This window comes from Rhinatrema bivittatum, chromosome 6 (genome assembly GCF_901001135.1).
Source record: "Rhinatrema bivittatum chromosome 6, aRhiBiv1.1, whole genome shotgun sequence".
NCBI lineage: Eukaryota > Metazoa > Chordata > Amphibia > Gymnophiona > Rhinatrematidae > Rhinatrema > Rhinatrema bivittatum.
In genome coordinates, this window is record NC_042620.1 from 205,681,846 (window position 1) to 205,706,017 (window position 24,172).

At 42.6% G+C, this 24,172-nt stretch overlaps 1 protein-coding gene across 5 annotated transcripts in view; it reads left to right on the plus strand.

Moving 5' to 3' along the window:
• The window catches only part of SENP2 (SUMO specific peptidase 2), a 238,984-nt gene that overhangs the window by 139,905 nt on the left and 74,907 nt on the right, over positions 1-24,172 (plus strand). For all 5 annotated transcript variants that reach the window (XR_003857454.1, XR_003857453.1, XM_029606475.1 and 2 more), the window contains one exon: positions 18,407-18,610. Coding sequence is in view for 3 of the 5 variants with exons in the window: in XM_029606475.1 (XP_029462335.1) it covers positions 18,407-18,610 (204 nt within the window). In the remaining 2 variants the exon portion in view is untranslated. The remainder of the gene's footprint in view (positions 1-18,406; positions 18,611-24,172) is intronic.

Genomic DNA, 24,172 nt, shown 5'->3' on the forward strand with positions numbered 1-24,172 from the left:
CACAAATACTGTGCCAACTAAGGAAATGCCAGTATCTGTTCCTGCCTTTAAGTCTGTTGTAATTATTAACATTTTTGGGCTGGGTAAGTGGGTTGCCCAGAGCCTGCTGCTGGGCTGGAATCATGGCTGAAAGTTTGGCTGTGTCGAGTTTGACTGCAGCCAGGGAGCAGTGCCCCCAGGATCCTGGCCTCTTTTGAGCATTCATATCAGCTAGTCTCCTTTAACACACTAATTGCTAGTGACCCAGGCAGCCACAGTTATAGCAACAGTCACTCTGCAGGGCATTACTGGCCCCTTAACCTCTGTTTCTACCCTCCTTGACCCTTTGCATGATTATCTGAAGGAGATAATACCTTCTCGCCCTTCTCGACCTATCCGCCGCATTTGACACAGTCAATCATGCCATCCTTCTCGAACGGCTATCCGATATAGGAATTCAAGGAGAAGCCCACAGCTGGTTTCAATCGTTCCTGGAGAATAGATTCTATAAAGTCAAGATCAATAATGAAGAATCGCCTCCTATTAAATCAACACGAGGAGTACCACAAGGATCATCTCTCTCCCCTACGCTATTTAATATTTACCTGCTTCCACTCTGCCACCTACTCTCCAGCCTCAAGCTAAAACACTATATTTTCGCTGATGACATTCAGATACTCCTCCCCATCACAGAATCACTGCAAAAAAACTTGGGCACATTGGAATAATTGTTTACAATCTATCAATACTCTGCTATCCAGCCTGAACCTCATACTTAATTCAAATAAAACAGAAATCCTCATCATCTCGCCAGACGAAAACCATACTCTCATCAACTCCCAAAGCGCAACACAATTCGCAAAATTATCCTTCAACCACTCCCCTTCAGTCAGAGACTTAGGGGTGCGTCTCGACAATAAATTCAACCTTAAATCCTTCGTTATCAACACAACTAAAAAATGTTATTTCAAACTTCAAGTGCTAAAAAATCTGAAACCTCTCCTCCACTTCAGTGACTTCCGTCTTGTAGTCCAGTCTTTAATTCTGTCTAAATTAGACTACTGCAACTCTCTATTGCTAGGTCTTCCAATCTTATCCACAAAACCCCTACAGATGGTGCAGAACTCTGCGGCGAGGTTACTCACCAACACAAATAAAAGAGCCCACATCACACCAATTCTCCACAGCCTTCACTGGCTTCCTATAAAAGCCAGAATTACCTTCAAGACATTATCAATGATCCACAAGGATATTATGGGCATCGCTCATCTAAATCTAAACTCGCAACTCCGCCCTCACACATCACAAAGACCTATCAGATACAATTACAAAGGTTCCTTATATGCTCCCCCGATCAAAAGTTCACTAACTAAAAGAGCACTCTCCACAGCCGGGCCCACCCTCTGGAACTCATTACCGCCGGTTCTACGCCAAGAGACATGTCATCTAACTTTTAAGAAAAACCTAAAAACATGGCTCTTCCGGCAAGCCTATCCAGAATCGCAGGAACACTCCGACACCGGTCAAAGAGCAAAATAGTCCACTATAAGTTCCACGACCGCCCATACCCCTCAAGGCCCTATTACGCCTGATCTGGACAGACCATTTGTTTTAAAAAGACTCCTTTGTTGATGCATTATTCTCTAGCTCATGTATTACTCATGGTTTTTTTTGCCCATCATTACTGTTCTCCGTTACCTGTTTAATCCTTATTTAGCCTACCCTCTTTTTTAAATATTCCCTACATATATTCATGTTATTTTGATGAGTTATTGTTGTCTATTTAATATTTAATAATTATATTCTTATGTTCAGAAACTCTGTTTAATGTAACACCTCAACCGCGACAGTTTTGTTCTATGTAAACCGACCTGATTCGATATTTGTATTGAGAAGGTCGGTATATAAAAATCCTAAATAAATAAATAAGAACATGAAAACATAAGACTTGCCATACTGAGTCAGACCACGTGTCCATTAATCCCAGTATCCTCTTTCAACAGTGGCCAAACTAAGTCACAAATACCTGGCTTGATCCTAAAGGGTAGATAAGATTCCAAGCTGCTTATCTCAAGAATAAGTAGTGGATATCTACAACTCCACCTTAATGGTTTATGGACTTTTCCTCCAGGTACTTGTCCAAACTGTTTTTAAACACAACTACACCAATAGCTTCCACTACATCTACTGGCAACGAATTCCAGGGCTTAATTATACATTAAGTAAAAAAATATTTTCTCTTATTAGTTTTAAATGTATTACCTAGTAACTTCATTGTGTGTCCCCTGGTCTTTGTACTTTCTGAAAGAGTAAACAAGTGATTAACATTTACTTGTTCCATTCCACTCATTTTATAAACCTCTATCATCTTCCCTCATCCATCTCTTCTCCAAGCTGAAGAGTCCTAACCTTTTTAGCCTTTCCTTATAGGGGAATAGTTACATCCCCTTTATCATTTTCGTCGCCCTTCTCTGTGTCTTTTCGAATTCTGCTATATCTTTTTTGAGATGTGACCAGAATTGCGCACAGTGCTCAAGATAAGACTGCACCATGAAGCAATATAGCAGCATTATGATATTCTCTGTTTTATTCTCTATTATTTTCCTAATAATCCCTAGCATTCTATTTGCTTTCTTGGATGTTGCTGCACACTGAGCAGAAGTTTTCAACAATGGCGCCTAAATTTAGGTTACTCTTCTCTAACTGCATCACTTTGCACTTGTCCACATTAAATTTGCTTGCCCAGTCTCCCAGTTTTGCAGTTCCTCTTGTAATTTCTCACAATCCTCTTGTGATTTAATAACTTTGAATAATTTAGTGTCATTAGCAGATTTGATCACCTCACTTGTTCCCATTTCCAGGTAATTTATAAATATATTAAAAAGCAATGGTCCAAGAACACATCCTTGGGGCATGCCGCTATTCACCTTTCTTCATTGGGAAAATGTACTATTTAGTCTTACTCTGTTTTCTATCTTTTAACCAGTCGGCAATCCACAATATAACACAGGTTCCTATCTCATGACGTTTTAATTTCCTAAGAAGTTTCTCTTGAGGGACTTTGTCAAATGCTTTCTGGAAATCCAGATACACTGGCTCACCTTTATCCACATATTTATACCCTCAAAAACAAATGTAGCAAATTGGTGAGGCAAGACTTAGCTAAATCCATGTTGGCTTTGTTCTATTAAACTATGCTCTTCTAAATGTTCAGGAGTTTGATTCTTTGTAATGGTTTCTACCATTTTGCCTGGCATGGACATCAGACTGACTGGTCTGTAGTTTCCTTGATCATCCCCCTTTTTTAAAAATTGGCATTACATTGGCAACCCTGTAGTCTTTGGGTACCATAGACTGTTAATGATAGTTTACAAATTTCCGATAGCAAGTCCACAATTTCATTTCTCTGTGTTTTCAACACTGGGATGCATACCATCTGGTCCAGGTGATTTGTTACTTTAGTTTGTCAATTTGCCCTAGTACATCTTTGAGGTTCACTGAGATTTGTTTCCTTTCCTCTGAATCATCACCTTTGAATATCATTTCTGGCATGGGTATCTCTTACATATTCCTTAGTGAATATCGAAGCAAAGAATTCATTTAATTTCTCTGCTATGTTTTTGTCATCCCTACATGCCCCATTTGCCCCTTGATCATCCAGTGGTCCAATTGACTCCCTCGCAGGCTTTTTACTTCGAATGTACCTGAAACAGTTTTTATTATGAATTTTTGCTTCCACGGCAAGCTTCTTTTCAAATTATTTGTTTGCCTTTCTTATCAATGCTTTGCATCTAGTTTGCCAGTACTTATGCTGTTTCCTGGTTTTTTTTTTTTCATTCATATCCCTTCTCCATTTCTTGAAATAAATTGTTTTAGCTATAGCCTCTCTCACCTCTCCTTTTAACCATGCCGGTAATTGTTTAGCCTTCCTTCCACCTTTGTTAATGCATGGAATACATCTGGTCTGGGTTTCCAAGATGGTATTTTTAAACAGCATTCATGTATGAGCTAAACTCTTAACCTTAGTAGTTGCTCCTTTTAGTTTTTTCCTAACCATTTTCCTCATTTTTGGAAATTAAATGCTATCACAGTAGATTTCTTTTTTGCCCTCCCTCCATTTAAGTCAAATTTGATAATGTTGTGATCGCTGTTGCCAAATGGCTCCAACACTGTTACCCTTTGCACCAAATCTGGTATTCCAGTAAGGACTAGGTCTAAAATAGTTTCCCCTATTGTTGAATATTGTACGAGTTGCTACATGAAGCAGTCATTGATTTTATCTAGGAACTTTACTAGTCTAGAATGTCCTGATGTGACATTAATCCAGTCAATACCAGGGTAACTGAAATCACCCATTATTACTGTATTGCTGATTTTGTTACCTTTCTTAATTTCTTTTAGCATTTCATTGTTTGGTCAGGTACACCCCCACTGCTATTTTATTCCCCTTTTCACCTGGAATTTTTTATTCAGAAAGATTCAACATTTTGTTTCCTGCAGAATTTGTATCCTGTTTGACTCTATGCCTTCTTTTACATATAGTGCCAACCCTTCACCAATTTGATCCATCTTTGTATCATTTCAATATAGTTTGTACCCTTTTATCACAGTGTCCCATTGGTTATCATACTTCCAGCAGGTCTCAGAAATGCCAATTACAGTATATCTATAACTGGTCCTATACAATCTAACTCTCCCATCTTATTTTTTAGACTTCTAACATTTGTATACAGAATTTCAAATTATGTTTTTTTGTTTGTAATAACAACCTGCTCATTAGATCACAAGGGAAATTTTGAATCTTTCTGCTCTTTACTTCAAACACCTAGTCTACTTTAGCATTTATTACAACCTCTCTACTGGGATGCCCTAATTTTCCTGTTCGCTTAGTATCCTTCAAAAATGCATCATTCTGAATTATGCCCTTCTGAACAACTGTCGGAGCTACCAATTTTTCTTCTTTATTTGTAGTCTAATAAAATCCTCCCAAGTAGCAGATGTATACGTAATTAGCATTTGCTCTACACTTATTTTGACATGTGGATTAAATCCACATTCACACTGGGCAATTAAGGGATCAACGGAGACAATACCTATACGGGCATTAGATTCCATACCTCCAAAAAGTGTGCTCAGAAATCATGGAGACTCATCTTTCCCCTGTATAGTTGCTCTAATTACATTCAAATTAGATTTTGAAGGTTAACATGTTACCAAATCAGCTAAAATTTGAAAAGTGATGGCTATTTCAATTTCATAAAAGGTAATATCTCTGTTCGGATTACTAGGGGGGGGTCTGCGAGTGAGAATAGTTCCTACATGATGCATTTTTTTCTGTAAGATTAGTTATAGTTGCCCAGTACTCAAATTGTTCATCAGATATGATCTGCATACATCATCATCAAATGTAAAATCTCCCATATGGACTGCTATAGAGTGCATCAGCAAGCTGCTTACCACCTTGAATGTCTAATTTGGGCAGTTTTTCACAGATTGAATGGATTTCTATAGCTGAAATAGACATGTTTCAAATTGTCATGCTCTGGGAGATATGAGCCCTTGGGCTGCTGCTAGGCTGACGCAGCCTGGGGCATGTGAACATGACCCAGGCCCTAGCAGGCGGCATCTGACACATCACAAGGCAAGGTCTTCTGCCTGGCTGGCTCCCTCCCCTTTGGATTGATCCCGCAGCTTCTGGGGTCTGGCAGAACTTTAGCCTTCTTTGGTCCCGTCTTCCTCGCACCCTGCTAGTGACCTCAGGACCGGCAGTGTCAAGAACAAACAAGGGCCAGAGCTGGCAAAGAACTAGCAAGGGCGATGTCCAGGCAGGGTTGAGGCAGGCAGAGATCAAGCTGGGTCAGCAACAGAAGAATAGTCTGAGAAAGGCTGACAGAAAGGCAAAGCAGGGCAGAAGAACAAGGCTTGACAAAACAGGAACATGGCAAGGCTGGGACAGCAGCTACGTAGCACCAACAAGTAGTGCAGGACGACCTACTGCTGAGGTGCTAGCTGGGTGCAGAGGACTTTTTTATATACTTAGACAGGATGTGATGTCAGCCAGTTCCCCAGGAAGTCCTGGCTGCAGGGGCTATAAGAGAAGCTCAAGAATGCAGGAATATTATGCATGGCCCTTGGATGCAGCACAGAGTGGGATCCTATGCTGGAAGCAAGTGGAGAATAAGGGGTGCAAGACAAATAAGTTTCCCCCAGGCACTGAGGATTAGGCTATGCCCTTCAACTTCAGTGGGGCTAGAGTCAAATTGCTGTTGTGCATAGCAGCCAGAGTATCTAACAAGGGGTTGTATGGCTCTGAAGCCTGAGGAGAAGGGAAAGAAGACTCTGGAGTACTTGGTATAAGAGGTAGGGGTGAAATGAGATCAGCATAAATGGGGTCCTTCTTCAAAGATATTTTTTCTTTAGCTCCTACTTCCTGTTTTTTCTTCAGTGCTTCATCCAGAAACATTTGTAGTATACACTTGGCTATCTGACCTTTTTATTTATGGTTATAAAAAGACAAATTCCATATGATTTATGTAGATCCCAGGACCCTTCAGCTGGCTGGACCATGGAGCCTAGTTTTTTAATAATCCATGCCCCAATTTCCTGTGTATCAAAATTTCCCACATTCTTTAACTGATTCATATAGTTTGGAGTATTACCGGTAGCTTTTCCACCCTCCTTTGACTTTTCCCCTTTAAAACATTGTTCCCCACCCACACTCTTAGCATACCCTGCTATACTCTTAAATCAACACCCCTACTACATACAGAACAGCAGTGCCGAGAAGCATAAATTCATTTGGCTTCTCAAACATTCTTATGCATTGACAATCATAACCTCTGCGAACACACACAGAGCAAACCAGAAATCCTGTCTCTCCATACAAACACAGACCGATATAGTTATGCATCACAGATCAGGAGCACAGCTCCACTTTAACTTCTCTCTCTTTCTCAACTTTTGTGAGTACGGCTTGTGCAAATTACTCATGCGCTCACACTGCAGGCGCCGGTTCTCATAACATTCCCCCACAACACTAGAAGACCATCCTGAATATGTTTAAATACCAATACTGTTACCACTATCCTTTTCCCTTTTTTTCCTTATGCTCCCTTTTTCACCACCAACCTCTCCCCGACCCCTTTCTTTTCCACTATTAATTTATGCATCAGTGTTTTTAATGGTTTATTCTCTGTTTGATTTTTGTAAACCGTTATGATGGCTGAACCGAATGACGGTATATAAAACTAAACAAATAAATAAATATATTTTTTTTAATTTATTTATTTGTGTTTTTCTATACCGGCATTCACGGCAGTTCGTATCATGTCGGTTTACATAAAACAAGGGGTGAGCAATACATTATAACGTACATAGCTAAAACGTAAGAGTATACATTACAAAAGTATAACAAGTGCGTAGAAGAAAAAGTTACAATAAAACAGGGGTTATTCTAACTGGGATTAGAGTTAGAGGAGAGATAAAAAGTTTAACAAGAAGTAAAACATTGTAGTGATTGGTTGGTATTGTCTGTTTCAGTTTAATAGAAGATGCTCAGTGTTGCTGCATTTGATGGAAGTGAATCATTAAGGGTCCGGAAATGCTTTCATGAACAGCCATGTTTTAAGTCTCTTCCTGAAGGTTGGAAGACATGGTTCCTGTCGTAATTCTAAGGGGATTGAGTTCCATAGTGGGGGACCTGCTGTGGAGAAGGCCCGATCTCTCAATGTTATATGTTGGGTGGTATTGTTGTGAGGTACTTGTAGATATTCTCTATATGCTTCTCTGATGGGTCTGTTGGAGGAATGTTTTTTGAGAGCTATTTGTAGATGGAGTGGAGCCAGTCCATGGATATTTTTGTAGATTGTGGTGAGGGACTTATGAATTATTCTGTAGTGGTTTGGTAACCAGTGAAGGTCTTTGAGGACTGGTGTAATGTGATCTCTTCTCCTTTTGTTTGTTAGAATTCTTGCTGCCGTGTTCTGTATCATTTGGAGAGGTTTAGTGTGGGATGATGGGAGGCCTAGAAGGATAGAGTTGCAGTAATCAATTTTCACAAATATTATTGCTTGGAGCACTGTTCTATAATCATGGAAATGAAATAGGGGTTTTATTCTTTTTAATACGTGCAGTTTGTGGAAGCAGTCTTTGGTTGTTTGGTTGATAAACGATTTTAAATTTATTTATTTATTTATTTATTGTTTTTGTTATACCGAGTTTCATGATAGGCATCACATCAACCCGGTTTACAAATAACAAGGAGTGTAAAGCATAACGTAACGTAAAAAACAATATTTTCAATAAGAACCTTGAACTTTAAATACAGTGAATCAGAAAAATTTAGCCGGTTGTCTATAGAAACTCCTAAATCTCTTACTTTTGAGATTTGCAAGTTGGCTGGCGGGTTTGTAGTGATTTTGCAATTATCTGGAGAGATTAGCATGAATTCGCTTTTTGATTGGTTTAGAATAAGATTTAAGCTGGATAAGAGATCGTTAATTTCTTGAAAACAGTTTTCCCAAAGTTCTAGAGCTTTAGTGATGGATTCTTTGATGGGGATCACAATCTGGACATCGTCGGCGAATATGAAGTGTTTTAGGTTCAATTTGTTTAGCAGTTGGCAAAGCGGGAGAAGGTATAAGTTGAAAAGTGTTGGTGAGAGAGAGGAACCCTGAGGAACTCCTTGTGAAGATGGGTATCTGGGGGATTCTTTGTTGTGGATTTTAACTTTGAAACCTCTGTTTTCTAAGAATGTCTTGAACCATGTTAGTGCTGATCCTGCAATACCGATGTTCGCCAGTTGCTTTAGTAATATGGCGTGGTTAACAGTATCGAAAGCTGCCGATAGATCCAATAAAATCAGTAGGAAGGCCTGTCCTTTGTCGAGGCCCAGTATAATGTAGTCAGTCAGTGAGATTAGAAGGGATTCTGTGCTTGAAGCTTTTCTGAAACCGAATTGATTAGGGAATAGAATTTTGTGTTCTTCTATGTATTCAGATAGTTGTGTGTTAACTAGTTTCTCCATCACCTTGGCAATGAAAGGCAGATTGGAGATTGGACGGAAGTTGTTAGGATCTTTGGGGTCCAAGTTAGGCTTCTTGAGGAGCGGTTTAATGGATGCTAGTTTGAGGTCGTCTGGATAGAAACCCTGGGTGAATGAGCAGTTTATGATGTCCGCTAGGGTTTTGGTTATGGTGTCCGGGATTAGCAGTAGTAGTTTAGATGGGATCTGGTCTAGTGGATGAGATGAGGGTTTCATTTTCTTAAGAAGTGTTTGGATCTCTGAGGAAGTGGTGAGTTCAAGAGACTGGAGGGAGATGTCTTTATTATGGAGTGCGTAATTGCTGGCTGGTGTGCCTGTATTAGGCTTTAATTGTGTTAGCAGGTTTGTGATTTTCTTACTGAAGAAGAATGCCAGCTCATCAGCTTTTGTTTGAGCTTGGTTAGGTGGTATGTCAGGAAGGTTGGCCTGAGTTAGATTGGAGACAAATGTGAATAGCGCTTTGGAGTCGAATATGATGTCATGAATCTTATGTGCGTAGAAGTCCCTTTTTGTTTTTAAAGTGGAGCTCTTGTATGATTGGAGGGCGAGCTTGTATGTAGAAAGTGTAAAGGGGGAAGGGGCTTTACGCCATTTACTTTCTTTTTGACGCAGGTTAAGTTTGAGGTTTTTAAGTTCGTTAGTAAACCATGGCTGTCTTTTTGACTCGCCTTGTTTGACTTTTTTTGTTGTCCACGGACAAAGTTTGTTTGCCACAGTTTCTGTTATAGTAGACCAGGAATTTATGGCTGCATTAGGTGATGTGACGTCTATGTGTGAGAGTTCCGTGATTAGATGATTGCTGAGTTCATCTGAGGCGCATACTTTTCTGTAGAGAAATGAGTGTTGAGGAGAGGGTTTATTGCTCGTTTGGGTCATTGAGAAGGTGGTGGAGATTAAAGAGTGGTCTGACCAGGGAACTTTTTTGCAAGTGGGTTGTACTGAATGTGTTATACCTGAGTTCACAAAGATAAGGTCCAGTATGTGACCTGCCTTGTGGGTAGGTTCATTGATTATTTGTTTGAATCCCATTGCAGACATGGCTGTAAGAATGGTTTCGCAGCTGGTAGAGAGTGTGGTGTTATCAACGTGCAAGTTGAAATCTCCTAGGATTATCGTTGGGGAGTCTGGTTTTAGATAAGATGCTAAGATTTCTAGGAAGGGTGATGGATCCGCTTCTAGAAGTCCTGGGGGGGCATATACTAGAAGGATTTGTAGAGAGTCTGATTTGAAAAGACCTGTTTCCAATTTAGAGTCAGATTTGATTGGGTGATGAGAGAATCTGAGTTCTTTCTTTGCTGCTAGGAGAATGCCCCCACCCCTTTTTTTCTGTCGTGGGATCGAGAAAAAGTCGTAGGTCTGAGTTGGTAGTTGATTAATTAAAGCTATATCTGTAGATTTAAACCACGTTTCTGTTATAGCACAGAGGTCTGGGTTTGCATCTAGGAGAAGGTCATTTAAAATCAGAGATTTCTTGGATAGTGATTGAGCATTAAATAATATCAGTGAAAAAAGAGTGAATCCTAGAAGTTGTGTGATTGGAGTAATCATGATAGGGATAAGGGATTTGTAGGTGCGTTGATTGTAGAGTATGTTTGGTTTTCCTGTGAGTAGCGTTCGATGATGGAGAATCGGTATTGGGAGACCGTGGCACATTTTTTGCATTGTTAGGAGCTAGCTGAGTTGTCAGCGATGAAGCGACTGGATGTCAGATCAGTAGCTGAGTTGTTTAATTGATGACGTTTAGTTGTCTTGGTATTAGTTGAGTTGTCTGGTGATGGCGTCTGGTTGTCTGGGTGGTGGTTGAGTTGTCTGGAGATGGCGTCTGGTTGTCTGGGTGGTGGTTGAGTTGTCTGGAGATGGCGTCTGGTTGTCTGGGTAGTAGTTGAGTTGTCTGGAGATGGCGTCTGGTTGTCTGGGTGGTGGTTGAGTTGTCTGGAGATGGCGTCTGGTTGTCTGGGTAGTGGTTGAGTTGTCTGGTGATGGCGTCTGGTAGTTTAGTTAGTTTCGTTATTTGTGATGTCTGTGTAGTCTGATTATCAGTCAGGGCTGTCTGTTTGTCTGCAACTGTGGATTCTAGTTGTCTGAGCAGTGAAGACTTATTGTTTAAGCTGTGTCGTTAGTGCAGACTGCGGCGTCTCATTGGGTTGTCTGTATTGTAGAGGGCTTGTTTGGAAGACTGGTAGTCTGGATGATGAATGTTTGTTTGGTAAGGCTGTGCTGTGTGTTTGGTTGCCTCTGTGTGGTTCTGCTCCGCTCTCAGGGTCCGCACGAAGGGGCGCACAAAGGGGCAGGCCCCTTTGTCGCGCACCTTCGGCGCGCGACGCCCGGCACACGGCGCCTGGGAGCGGCTCTGAAGTTTAAATCCCCCTAGGTCGAGGGGTGATGACGTCACGTGTGCGTCCAGTGGAGGAGGGGCGCCTGTGTAAGGCGATCGGCGTTCTTTGAGGGCTTCGTCGGTTTAAGGACGGCGGGCAGATGAGCTGCCAGATGGCCCGTGGTCGGCGCAGGGGCCCTCGGAGGTAAGAGCGAGAAAAAAGTGGGCCTTACCCCGACGGGCTCAAGCGCCGACTGCGCGGCCCCTTCTCCCAGCTCCTGCTTCTGCCTCTGCTCGGGCGTCCTCCGATCGCGTTGGTCGCCGCGGGAAAGGGCGCCTGGGAGCGGCTCCCAAGTTTAAATCCCCCTAGGTCGAGGGGTGATGACGTCACGTGTGCGTCCAGTGGAGGAGGGGCGCCTGTGTAAGGCGATCGGCGTTCTTTGAGGGCTTCGTCGGTTTAAGGACGGCGGGCAGATGAGCTGCCAGATGGCCCGTGGTCGGCGCAGGGGCCCTCGGAGGTAAGAGCGAGAAAAAAGTGGGCCTTACCCCGACGGGCTCAAGCGCCGACTGCGCGGCCCCTTCTCCCAGCTCCTGCTTCTGCCTCTGCTCGGGCGTCCTCCGATCGCGTTGGTCGCCGCGGGAAAGGGCGCCTGGGAGCGGCTCTGAAGTTTAAATCCCCCTAGGTCGAGGGGTGATGACGTCACGTGTGCGTCCAGTGGAGGAGGGGCGCCTGTGTAAGGCGATCGGCGTTCTTTGAGGGCTTCGTCGGTTTAAGGACGGCGGGCAGATGAGCTGCCAGATGGCCCGTGGTCGGCGCAGGGGCCCTCGGAGGTAAGAGCGAGAAAAAAGTGGGCCTTACCCCGACGGGCTCAAGCGCCGACTGCGCGGCCCCTTCTCCCAGCTCCTGCTTCTGCCTCTGCTCGGGCGTCCTCCGATCGCGTTGGTCGCCGCGGGAAAGGGCGCCTGGGAGCGGCTCCCAAGTTTAAATCCCCCTAGGTCGAGGGGTGATGACGTCACGTGTGCGTCCAGTGGAGGAGGGGCGCCTGTGTAAGGCGATCGGCGTTCTTTGAGGGCTTCGTCGGTTTAAGGACGGCGGGCAGATGAGCTGCCAGATGGCCCGTGGTCGGCGCAGGGGCCCTCGGAGGTAAGAGCGAGAAAAAAGTGGGCCTTACCCCGACGGGCTCAAGCGCCGACTGCGCGGCCCCTTCTCCCAGCTCCTGCTTCTGCCTCTGCTCGGGCGTCCTCCGATCGCGTTGGTCGCCGCGGGAAAGCGAAACATGGGGAAAGCAAAAGAACTGTCAAAGGATCTGCGATCAAAAGTAGTTCAACTTTTATAAATCAGGGAAAGGATATTAAAATAAAAAATCCAAGATTTGAAAATGCCATGCAGTACTGTTCAAATTCTGATCAAGAAGTGAAAAATTATGGGTTCTGTTAATACCAAGCTACGGTCAGAAAGATTTCAGACCCAATTGTCAGGAATAATTGTCGGGATGCAAAGAAAAACAGACAAGCAATTTCTGCTGAAATAGTGGTGTGGGTGTTTCAGCATGCAAAATAAGAAGATACTTGAAAAAAAAAAATGGACTGCATGGTAGAGTTGCCAGAAAAAATGCCAGTGCTGCACCAGCACCACAAAACATCCAGCTTACAATATGCTAAACAGCACCTAGAGAAGCCTCAAAGCTTCTGGAACAAAATAATTTGGAGTGATGAGACCAAAATTGAACTTTATGGTCACAACAATAAATGCTATAAAGAGAAGCACACCATACCTACTGTGAAGCATGTAGGTGCATCTGTTTTGCAAGGGGAGGGGTGAGCACAGGGAATTTAGTCAAAATTGATAACAGGATAAATATAGCATCTTATCAGAAAATATTGGAGGAGAATTTGCATTCAGCAACCAGGAAGCTACACATGGGGCACATTTGAACTTTCCAACATGACAATGATCCAAAACATAAGGCCAAGGTGACTCTTCAATGGCTGCAGCAGAAGAAAGTGGCTATCACAGTCTCCTGAGCTCAACACCATTCAGCTACTTTGGGGAGAATTCAAACACGTAGTTCATGTTAGACAACCAAAGAACTTATAGGAATTGGAGGTCTTTTGCCAGGAAGAATGGGCAGTTTTACGACATGAGAAAATAAAGGACCTCTTTCACAACTAACATAAAATTTGACTGTAAGCTGTGATGATGCAAAAGGGGGCAATACATAAGAACTAAGGGGTAGATTTTAAAAGCCCTGCGCCGCGCGCCTATTTTGCATAGGCCGCCAGCGCGCGCAAAGCCCCGGGGCTTTATAAAAGAGGCGGGAGGGGCGTGTCCGGGGCGTGTCGGCAGGCCGAGGTGTGTCCAGGGGCGTGTCATGGGGCGGTCCAGGGGTGTGGTGACAGTTCGGGGGCGGGCCGGGAGGGCGGTCCCAAGTCCCCCGGCACTGCAGCCTGTGCCAGGGGATGCCGAGGCGGCGCACGCAAGTTACGCCTGCCTCAAGCAGGCGTAACTTGCACAACAAAGGTAGGGGGGAAGGATTTAGGTAGGGCTGGGGGGTGGGTTAGATAGGGGAAGGGAGGGGAAGGTGGGGGGATGCGGAAGGAAAGTTCCCTCTGAGGCCGCTCCGATTTCAGAGCGGCCTCGGAGGGAAAGGAGGCAGGCTGCGCGGCTCGGCACACGCAGGCTGCCGATTTTGCGCAGCCTTGTGTGCGCCGATCCCGGATTTTATAAGATACGTGCAGCTACGCGCGTATCTTATAAAATCCGGCGTACTTTTTTAAGATCTATCTCTAAGGGTATGCAAACTTTTAAACAGGACCATTTTATTATTTCCCTTATTGCTATGGTTTGTTTAATGATTGTGCTATTCTGTGATGCATAATAGTTTAATTTGAAAACATTAAAAATGTTTTGTCTGATCACTCATGTTTTCTTAAAATGCTACACATCTTACAACTTGTGCCAGGGGTATGTAAACTTATGAGCACAACTGTAAAATCTCAGACACAAACTTTTCTCTCAGCTGCCCCAGTATGTGACTGACAAAAAGCCCAAATAGATGAATGAAAAGAACAGTAGGCTATTCAGAGAGACAAAAGAAAAGAACAACCCTTCTCTACTTATCAATAGAATGCCTCTGGCCAGCTTTCTCCTTTTATGTCCCCAAAAAGATGTGGGCACTGAAAGAAAAGTAATTTATTTATTTCCAAGTGGATTACATTCATGTACTGTAGGAATTTCCCTGCCCCAGAAGGCTCACAATCTAAGTTTTATACCTGAGACAATAGCAGGTGAAGTAACTTGCCCAAGTTCACAAGGAGCAGCAATGAGATTTGAACCAGTCTGTGAAGCAGGTATTCCCTGCTTCACAGACTGCAGCTCTAACCATTAGGCTACTACTCTACTTTTTTTTTTTTTTTTTTTTTTTAATTTTTATTCATTTTAATCTACATTTAAGTAATAACTCTTACTTTCAGAAAAATCAGAGATGCATGAGTATATATCTTAATACATAATTATCTAAACAATAGTATCATTCTGAAGAAATGTATCCAAATAATTTAACAAAAATCTTTACTTTAACCATTTACTCATGCCCCCCACAAAAAAAAGGTAATAAAGGTATAAGAGAGGGGACAACATCATTGGGAGTTAAACAAAGAAAATAAATATATGAAGAAACAGGCTTTACATATCCATACCTTATTACTATATACCTTCAGGGATTAGATTTTAACTAAGGATTGGGTAGTTATATTCCTAGCGTTGATAAAAGACTCCAATTGCTCTTGTAGGAAAAAAATGAAGGATTCATCATGCGCTCTAATTAGGCATTTACATGGATATCCTAGTGAAAAATTATAGCCAAGAGATATTACTTGAGGCTTTAGAACAAGAAATTCATACCATCTCTCTTGAGTAACTAGAGTAAAGTCAGGATATATTCTGACTTGTTGAGAAAGGAAACTAGCTGAGATATTTTTTAAATATCTCTGCATTATTATTTGACTCAAATCAGACTCATTAAAGAAAGTTACTAACAGGGTTCCTCGTTCATAAACTTCTTCAACTGAGCTTTCCAAAAATTGAGTTAAGTTCACTAAAGCCTCTGGCTGATTTTGAATATTTCTCACATTTGATGGTACAGGTAAAAATACCAATTTATTCACAACAGGAATTTTTTGTTCATCAAACTGCAAAATCTTTCATATATTTTTTCAAAGTTATAAGCGAATCTTGTCCTAGGACTTTAGGGAAATTTAATAGGCGCAGATTTAACCTCCTATTATAATTTTCTAAATGTTCCAATCTTCTGCTAGTATTATTAAAGTCCTTTTATAAGTTTTGCTGCACAGTCTGAATTTTTAATTGTTGAAGATTCAACTTTCTCAATTTGTTCCTTAAATTCAGATATTTGCTTCTCTACGTTTTCTTCCAGCGTTTCAATTTTAGACTTTAAATGTTTAATTTTTGTCCCTTGTTCCTTGAAACACTGGCCTAATCCGGCCATTAAGTCCCATAACACTACAAGCATTACCACCTCAGGTCTAGGTGGAATGTGAAAAGACTCAACCATATCTTCCAAATGGGCTGAGTCTTCTTCCTCCGTTGCTGTCCTGGGCATTCGCGACACTCCTTCCCGCATTCCAGGTTCTCCATCCGGCATTGAGGTCAGGAGACAAGCCCCTATTCCCATGCTGTTTAGATCCTCTGCTTGTGGGAGTGCGGTTCCTTGACCAAGCAGATCCTCTCTTGAGCCCCTACCTTCTGCAGTCGCTCAACCGATGTCATCCATCGGTGCCGCAGGAAAGAGAGGGGAACCAGTCAATCTCTGGGCCTGAGGAGGTTGAAGGTATGGAGGGCTTAAGATTAGCTCCCCTGGTGGCTCCCTCGCGGTTCTCCACAACGAGGATATCGTCCTCTTTCTCCAAGGTCGGAGTAGTTCGGAAGGGTGTGATCAATCTTTGCGATGAGGGCGTAGTAGCTTTGGTGGGAGGTAAGAGCGCACCTTACCCTTTCTCTTAGCAGGCATCTTGAACAGGAAATTGTAAATTGCAGAGAGAACGTTCCTCAGAGCTAGCTTACGCTGTCATCTTGTCCCAGAATTAAATGTTAACTCCTACTCTACTCTTAATACTGGACAGCTAGAAGAGAAAAGTTATTTATTCAGAAAAGCAAATATAATCTTATGAAGAGTTGCTTCAGTTTTACCATGTAAGATGAACAGGAGCAGTCTCAGAAATTGTATGCTTTTATATAAAAGGTTAAATTGTTCAACACTGGTCACACATGTACAATGAACTATCTATGCAGTTATCAAACATGATTTCAAGTAGTTAGTAAAAGCTAAACATTTCATTAAGTGGGTGATGCAAATTTTTTATCTTTAATATGCAAATATATAAAATGAGTCTAAAGCAGAGCTGGATTGCAGGTATCCCTGAACTTTACTCCACTTCTGCATTCCTTTCAGCACAGTGAGTACTGGCAAGTTTCATACTAGCTATTTCTAGAAGCTTCTGTTTCATACTGTCTTTGTCTTGCAAATACATTTAATAATCAAAAAAAGCAATACATTTCTTAAGAATAAAGACTTGTACTGTGACTTGCCTTTATACTGATTCTCTGCTGCTCAGGGATGTACCTTTTACAGGTATAGTGTGCAGGGCACCTCTACAGAGGGGCTAAATGTGATTACTTTAACAGAGGACTAATAACTTTAGGATCTATGGAAACTCACCCCATCCAATGAAAAATTGACAATATGTGTCAGCCTCTTGGGCCATCTGGCCCATCTGGGTTAATTAACCAGATGGATAAGAATTCAATAAACTACCTGAAAGTCAAAGTGAAAGTTGTTTTGGTGGGCTAGCACTGGGATTAATATCCCTGGCTGGAAGTAGGATTAGGAGCAGGCGAATAAGTAGGAGAGGTAGAGGTGTGACAACAGCGACAAGGATGAGATGCTGTCAGAGAGTAGAGTTGGCTGAATGAGAGGAAGAAAACTTTGAAGTTCAAAAGCAGCAGACAGTGTAGATGACAGAATGACAGGTAATGTAATGAACAAAGGGAATAGGGAAGATGGATTTGGTCTTAGTAGTGGTTTGCAACAGGGAATAAGATTGGCTAAGATTAGCATGAAGAAGAGAAAATGCAATGGAACCATAGGAAATAGAGGCCTGCAACCTCCCAGTACCTGGCCAGCTGCTCAGGGAGCGCTGAGTTGGAGCAGCTTAGGCCTGAGTTGGGTTATGGTAACTTCCGGAGTCAACCATTAAGGCAGCTGGGAGAAGTATGCAGATTGGCTGCAATTTCCCCAGTACCTGGCTGGCTGCTCAGGGGGCATATAGTGTAGGAGCAACTCAGGCCTGAGCTGGGTTGTGTATGAAGTAAAACTCAAATTTGGGAGCTTTTCAGCTTGGAAAAAGTATATATAAAATGAGGAAAGGTAGGGTGAAAGTAAATGAGGGCCTATTAGTCACCTTGTCTCATAATACAGGGTACCTGATTATCCCACTGTGTCTCATATGCAGGGTATCTGAGAAAACTAGTAAGCAGCTAAGCTTAAAACAAGGAACTACTTCTTCACACAGCACAGTTAACTAATTTAAGTTCAGTGCCACAGGATGCCCATACATCCAAGTTCAAAAAGGTATTAGCCAAATGTTTGAAGTAAAGCTCAGTTGCAGATTATTTAATACAAAAAGATGTCATCTTGCGACATCCCTAACACATGACTGTTAGAAATTGGAAGGGTGTGGCTGTGGATGGTCAAATCTGCACATGCCCTCTTTTTGATACCCTTCCTGCAAGTGTCTGCTGCCTGCCACTGAAAATTGGTCTTGACCCAATTTATTTTTATGATCTTCTGAGTTTGGTACACAAGGGAATGGGAAGCACAGAAAGAAATGAGCAACTAAATGCAAAGGACTGTAAGGTTGAAAGACTAGTGCTTTAATATAAACTTTGTTAGAGCTTGGAGATGCTGTAGTAGGAAAGGTCTCTGGTAGTACACCCCTACACATACTTTATTTTTTTCTATGGTTAATTGCCTTTTCTTTTTGTTGTACAGGTCATCAACTTTTACCTCAGTCTCTTGGTGGAGAGGAATAAAGAGCAACATTTACCCAGGCTCCATGTCTTCAGCACTTTCTTCTACCCCAAACTATACTCGGGAGGTTACTATTCAGTAAGAAGATGGACCAAGCATGTGAATCTGTTTGAAAATGACCTCATTCTGATACCCATTCACTTAAGGGTGCACTGGAGCTTAGTGGTGAGTGTGTAAGTAAAGGGGTTTGTAAAATCAATTTAAAAAATGGCTACATGGAAGAGACTGTGAAGGTCATGTGGCATATCTGTAAAAGGGCAATTGTTTTTTTTTCTGGGGATAGATAAGACAGTAATCAGCCACACAAGTGGGTAATTTCATCCAATGATGCTCACAGAAAAGCTCTCCAAAGTCAGAAAAGCTATCTATTTTTTTTTCTTTTTGTTTGAGCATACACAAAGGTTTCTATTCAGTTGCTGCCAAATGAGTCTGGTTTCTTTTTTTTCTTTCTGTTCATGCAAAAGGGTTTGTGTGTACTATCGCTTTCCTAATCACTTCTGAAGTTTTTCTTCATCTAATTTTTGATAAGACTTTTTTTTCTTTTTTTTTTGCAAGTCTTTAAAAAAAAAAACAACCCTTTTCTGTTGTGAAAATTGAGTTTCATTTAGCTTTTCAGCTTTCTTGCAGTGGCAGACAAAAACCAGGGCTTCAAAATGTGTCTTGGATATTCCTAGAAGATTTCTGTAGCAGATCTCCACAACTGCTGCCTTCGTTGTTTGGGACTTTCACATAATGTCCACAATTGCGCTGCTTTGTGCCTGAATGTATATCAGAAGTTTTGTACTCTTATTTTAGTGGTCTCAACCTTCTACAACAGTGAAGAGGAAACAGTCACCAGCTGAAGGACCAAGTCCTAAAGAAAAAATGCCAGAGTCCTCTCATGCTAAGCACCATGACTCTGAAGCCTCGGTGCAGAGATCACTCCCCTTCTATTAAAGAGGGAGAGAAACTGCACTCTTTGGTGCCAAAACTGGCACTGAGAAAGGCCCTGATTGTGCCAGTGATTCTTCGATGCATAGAATCAAGATGCCTGTATTCTTCAGTGCCATCAACAATCAAAAGCATCATCAACATTCCCTGCACAGACAAATATCAGAACCAAACAATAAAAAAACTTAATTCCTTTGGAATCTAAACAAACTATGCCACTTTTAGTTTCAGAATTGGACAATTCTTTTGTGGAGATTCCTCCTAGTATGGAGCACCATCTCTTTTGTGAGGAAAATATTTTGACTTTGTCAAAAATTATTTTACAAACTTTCCTTGTTCTTTATTTCCATCTCATCTATTAAGGAACTTGTGGACCAGAAATCTGAAACAGTCTACTATTCTGCCATGTCAAGCATATCAAGCCAGACAAGATGACTTGCAGCCTGATCCACCATTTAAGACTTCATAATTTACATTACTTATAGCAAGGGATTTGGATCTTAAGTACAGTTCCCACATGAGTTTGTGGTGGAATCACTTTTGAGGAAAGCAAAGCATGTGTTACGCTTGGGCTCCGGTCAGGAGGCGTGAACACCACCCAGCAGGGTGGCTCCAGGTGGAGAGAGACAGGAAGCTAGAACCAGTGTCTGGTTCCAGGCTGGGTCAAGGCAGGCAGCAATAAGCAGTGTCTAGTTCAGGCTGGGTCAGAGCAGGCGGCAAGGAGCAGAGTCTAAGTTCAGGCTGGGTCAGGGCAGGCGGCAATGAGCAGAGTCTGAGTTCAGGCTGGGTCAGGGCAGGCGGCAATGAGCAGAGTCTAAGTTCAGGCTGGGTCAGGGCAGGCGGCAATGAGCAGAGTCTAAGTTCAGGCTGGGTCAGGGCACAGTAAGCAGGGCAAGGCAGGTCAGAAGGCCCGTAGGCCACACACACACAGAAGGCCCGTAGGCCACACACCATAAGCGGGGCAAGGCAGGTCAGAAGGCCCGTAGGCCACACACACACAGAAGGCCCGTAGGCCACACACCATAAGCGGGGCAAGGCAGGTCAGAAGGCCCGTAGGCTCCACACACACAGACAGAAGGCCCGTAGGCCACACACCATAAGCAGAGCAGGGCAGGTCAGAAGGCCCGTAGGCCACACACACACAGAAGGCCCGTAGGCCACACACCATAAGTAGAGCAGGCAGGTCAGAAGGCCCGTAGGCCACACATACACAGAAGGCCCGTAGGCCACACACCGTAGTCAGGGCAAGCAGGTCAGAAGGCCCATAGGCCACACATACACAGAAGGCCCGTAGGCCACACACCGTAAGCAGAGCAGGCAGGTCAGAAGGCCCGTAGGCCAGGTGAGAACAGCGAGGAAGGAGGCCCGAAGGCCGCGCAGGGCAAGGCAAGGAAAGGCCCGAAGGCCGCGCAAGGCTAGAGCAGGGAGCCCAGGTGAGCTCGATGCCGAAGCACCGAGGCAACTGTCAGGCAGGGTTATAAGGACACACCCAGAGCACAGAGTGGACAGATAAGATGGACTGGGCCTGTCCGGAAAGCCAGCACTAGAGGGACCCCTGGTAGTGAGGCGGTTGCACTGCAGCCAAAACTGTAACAGCATGCTAAAATTCATTATAGTATTCCTTCTGGGAAGCATTTTAAGTAACTGGACAGTATGGGAAACATTTTCCAATCAGCTATGTTAATATCCAGAATAGTTGCCTATCAACTGTATATGATGGAATATGTGTATAATTCTTTACAAAACCTGCAAGACGTGACCCAGCAGCTTCCTACAGATACCATGGATCGTTTGTCTCAATATTACAAGAGGTAGCATAATGTTGAAGGTATCTAATTTTTTTTAGCTTACGGTGCATACAATGCTTCCTCCAGAAGGTCCAAAATCCTTCTCCAATAGTGGCCAGTCCTGATCACAAAAACTCGGCAGATCACAAAAAGTAGATCTATTTCTCATTACTCTCGGGTGTAGCGATAGCTTTTTTCATTCTCCTTGGTTAATGTTTTATGACTTTTCCTCTAAGAACTTGTCAAAACATCTTTAAAACTTAGTTATGCTAGTCTCTTTGACCACTTCCTCTGGCAATAGATTCCTCAGCTTGGTTGTGCACTGAGTGAAAAAGTACGTTCTACAGTTTGTTTTAAATCTGCTGGTTGGTTGTTTTATGGTGTCCCCTTGTTTTAGTATTTAAAAGGGTAAATAACCATCTTTTATCTGTTCCTGCTCGCTCATGATTTTCTAAAATTCTATCAACTTTCAACTATCTCTTTTCCAAACTGAAGACCTCTAGCTTGCATCACCTATCCGTCATAGGGGAACTATAACATCCCCTTTATTGTTTTTGTTCCTTTCCTCTGCACCTTTTCTAGTTCCATTATGTCTTTGAGACATAGGGACCAGAAGTGTACAAAGGCACAAGGTGCGGTCACACCATGGATTAATACAGAGGTGATGTGAGATTTTCCATTGTATTATCCATTTCTTTTTGGCTCGTCCCTTACATTCTCTTTGCCATTTTGACTGCCACCACACATATCTGAAGACTTCAGTGTATTATCTATCAAAATTCAGAGGTGCTTTTCCTAGGTGGTGATGTCCAATACAGAACCCAGAATCGTCTATCTCTAGTTGGGATTAATTTTCTTTGTTTCTTTTTTTGCACTTTTCCACATTAAATTTCAGATGCCCGGTCTCCCAATATTTGTATATGGTATTAGAAATTTAATGCATGTATATTTATTGTAAACCGTGTTGATTTTGTTAATTACACAATATATCAAATTAAATAAATTAAAGTCTCACTAGGTCCTTCTGTAGTTCCTCATAAGCTATTACTGTTTAACAACTTTGAATAATTTTTCATCTGCTATCTACTGAAAACACTATTTACGGTAAGCTAAATTTCTATCAATAAGCAGGGCTGAATTAGCTATGATCTGTGGGCAGTCCCAAGCTGAGGGTTGCAGCAGAGTGTTTACTAGTAAGCAGCCCGTACTCCACCGTGGAAAGACTCTTTGTAATATATGATGTACTGCTTGTCCCACCTCACTGTCCGAAGTAGTCAGGCTATCTAGGCATAATGTAATATGAATGTATGTACCAATGGCAGGTAGCAGCTTTACAAATATCCTCATGGGGCACTTCTCTGAGAAGTGCAATTAAGGAAGCTGTTCCTCTAGCCTAGTTAGCTCTGATCAGCTTGCTGAGCTCAAGTCCAGCTGCATCATAGCAATGCCACATGCAGCTTGTAACCCAGTTGGATAAAGTCCTTTTGCACATAGCAATGCCAAGTCCATTGGGATCGTACGATAATGAATAGCTGTGACGTATTCCTATGCAATTATGTGTGACATTTGTACTGCAAAAGAGCACTGGCTTATTATAAAGTATGCAGCAGTTTTTCAGCATCATGAGCATGTGGATATGGAAAGAAAATAGATAGCACAATCGATTGATTTAAACGGAACACAGACACCATGTTCGGCAGATAAGCATGGATTGTGTCTGAGACGTACGATCAGTTTTATGGATAGCTGTGCAAGATTTGCATGCCATGCCAGTGTGATCAGAATCATGGTGACCCAATCCTGTATTAGCTTATTTACTGTTCTCACTATAAGTAGTATAGGAGTAAAAGCATACACAAGGCTTTTGTCCCAGAGTATAGAAATGTGTCCTGAAGCTTGCATCGTGTGCTGGGTAGTATGGAGCAGAATTGATTTAATTTCCAGTTCTGTTCTAATGCGAGTGAGTTGATCCCATAGCCAGAAAAGACGATTGGCTATGGATTGTTGAAACGATCACACAGGAGGATGGAAAATTCTGCTGAGGCGGTCCACTAGGGTATTCACTATGCCAGGCAAGTAAGTGGTCTGTAGTGTGGTATTATCTATTGCTCACTGCCATATGAAAAGGGTTTTCTGGAAAAGAATCTAAGATCCACTTCCCCCTTGTTTGTTCACATAAAACATGATTGTCAGTTTGTGTGTCCCTCAGAGGATTGTGCATTGATCTGAATTCCATAAGATTGACTTGAAGATAGCATTCCTGAGGGGTCCATATACCCTGCGTCCTGTACTGACCAGTGTGAGCTCCCCATCCTGGAGTTGAGGCATCTGTGACCAGCACCACTTGGTAAGGGATGGGCTGGAGAGGTGTTTCCATACGAAATATTGCAGGTTGTAACCACTAATGGATCTTCGACATCATTTCCGAAGTGAGACAGACAAATGGATAGATAGGTTGTAGAAGCTGGTCCCACTGTGTATGTAGTTCCCATTGAAGCCTACACATGTGTAAGCGAGTGAAAGGAACTACATAAACTGCTGCTGCTAGGTGTCGCATGAAAATTAGATGATGGCATGCCGTTATGTTCTGAGAGGATAGTAGTGAATTGGCAATTTTGGTTAATGTGGCTACTCTGTCCAAAGGAAAGAACACTCGCACCTGTTGTGAGTCTGATTGCTCCAATGAATTGCAAGCACTGAGTAACTAGGATCGATTTCTCAGTATTGATGAGGAATCTGAGACTGCAGTATCTCTACTGCTGTTAAGTATCCCCGAAGGCTGTTTTCTGTTGGAGATTCTAGCAATCAATTGTCCAAATATGGAAACACTCAAATCCCTTGACAACGTAAATGGGCCACTACTACTGCAAGGCATTTTATGAAGACTCAGGGGGCTGAACGGAAGAACTTTGTATTGGTAGTGTAATGTATCCACCAAAAAGAAGGGTGTAAGGGGATGTGTGTTGGCATATTTGAGGTCCAGGGAGCACAACCAGTCTCCTTATTGAAT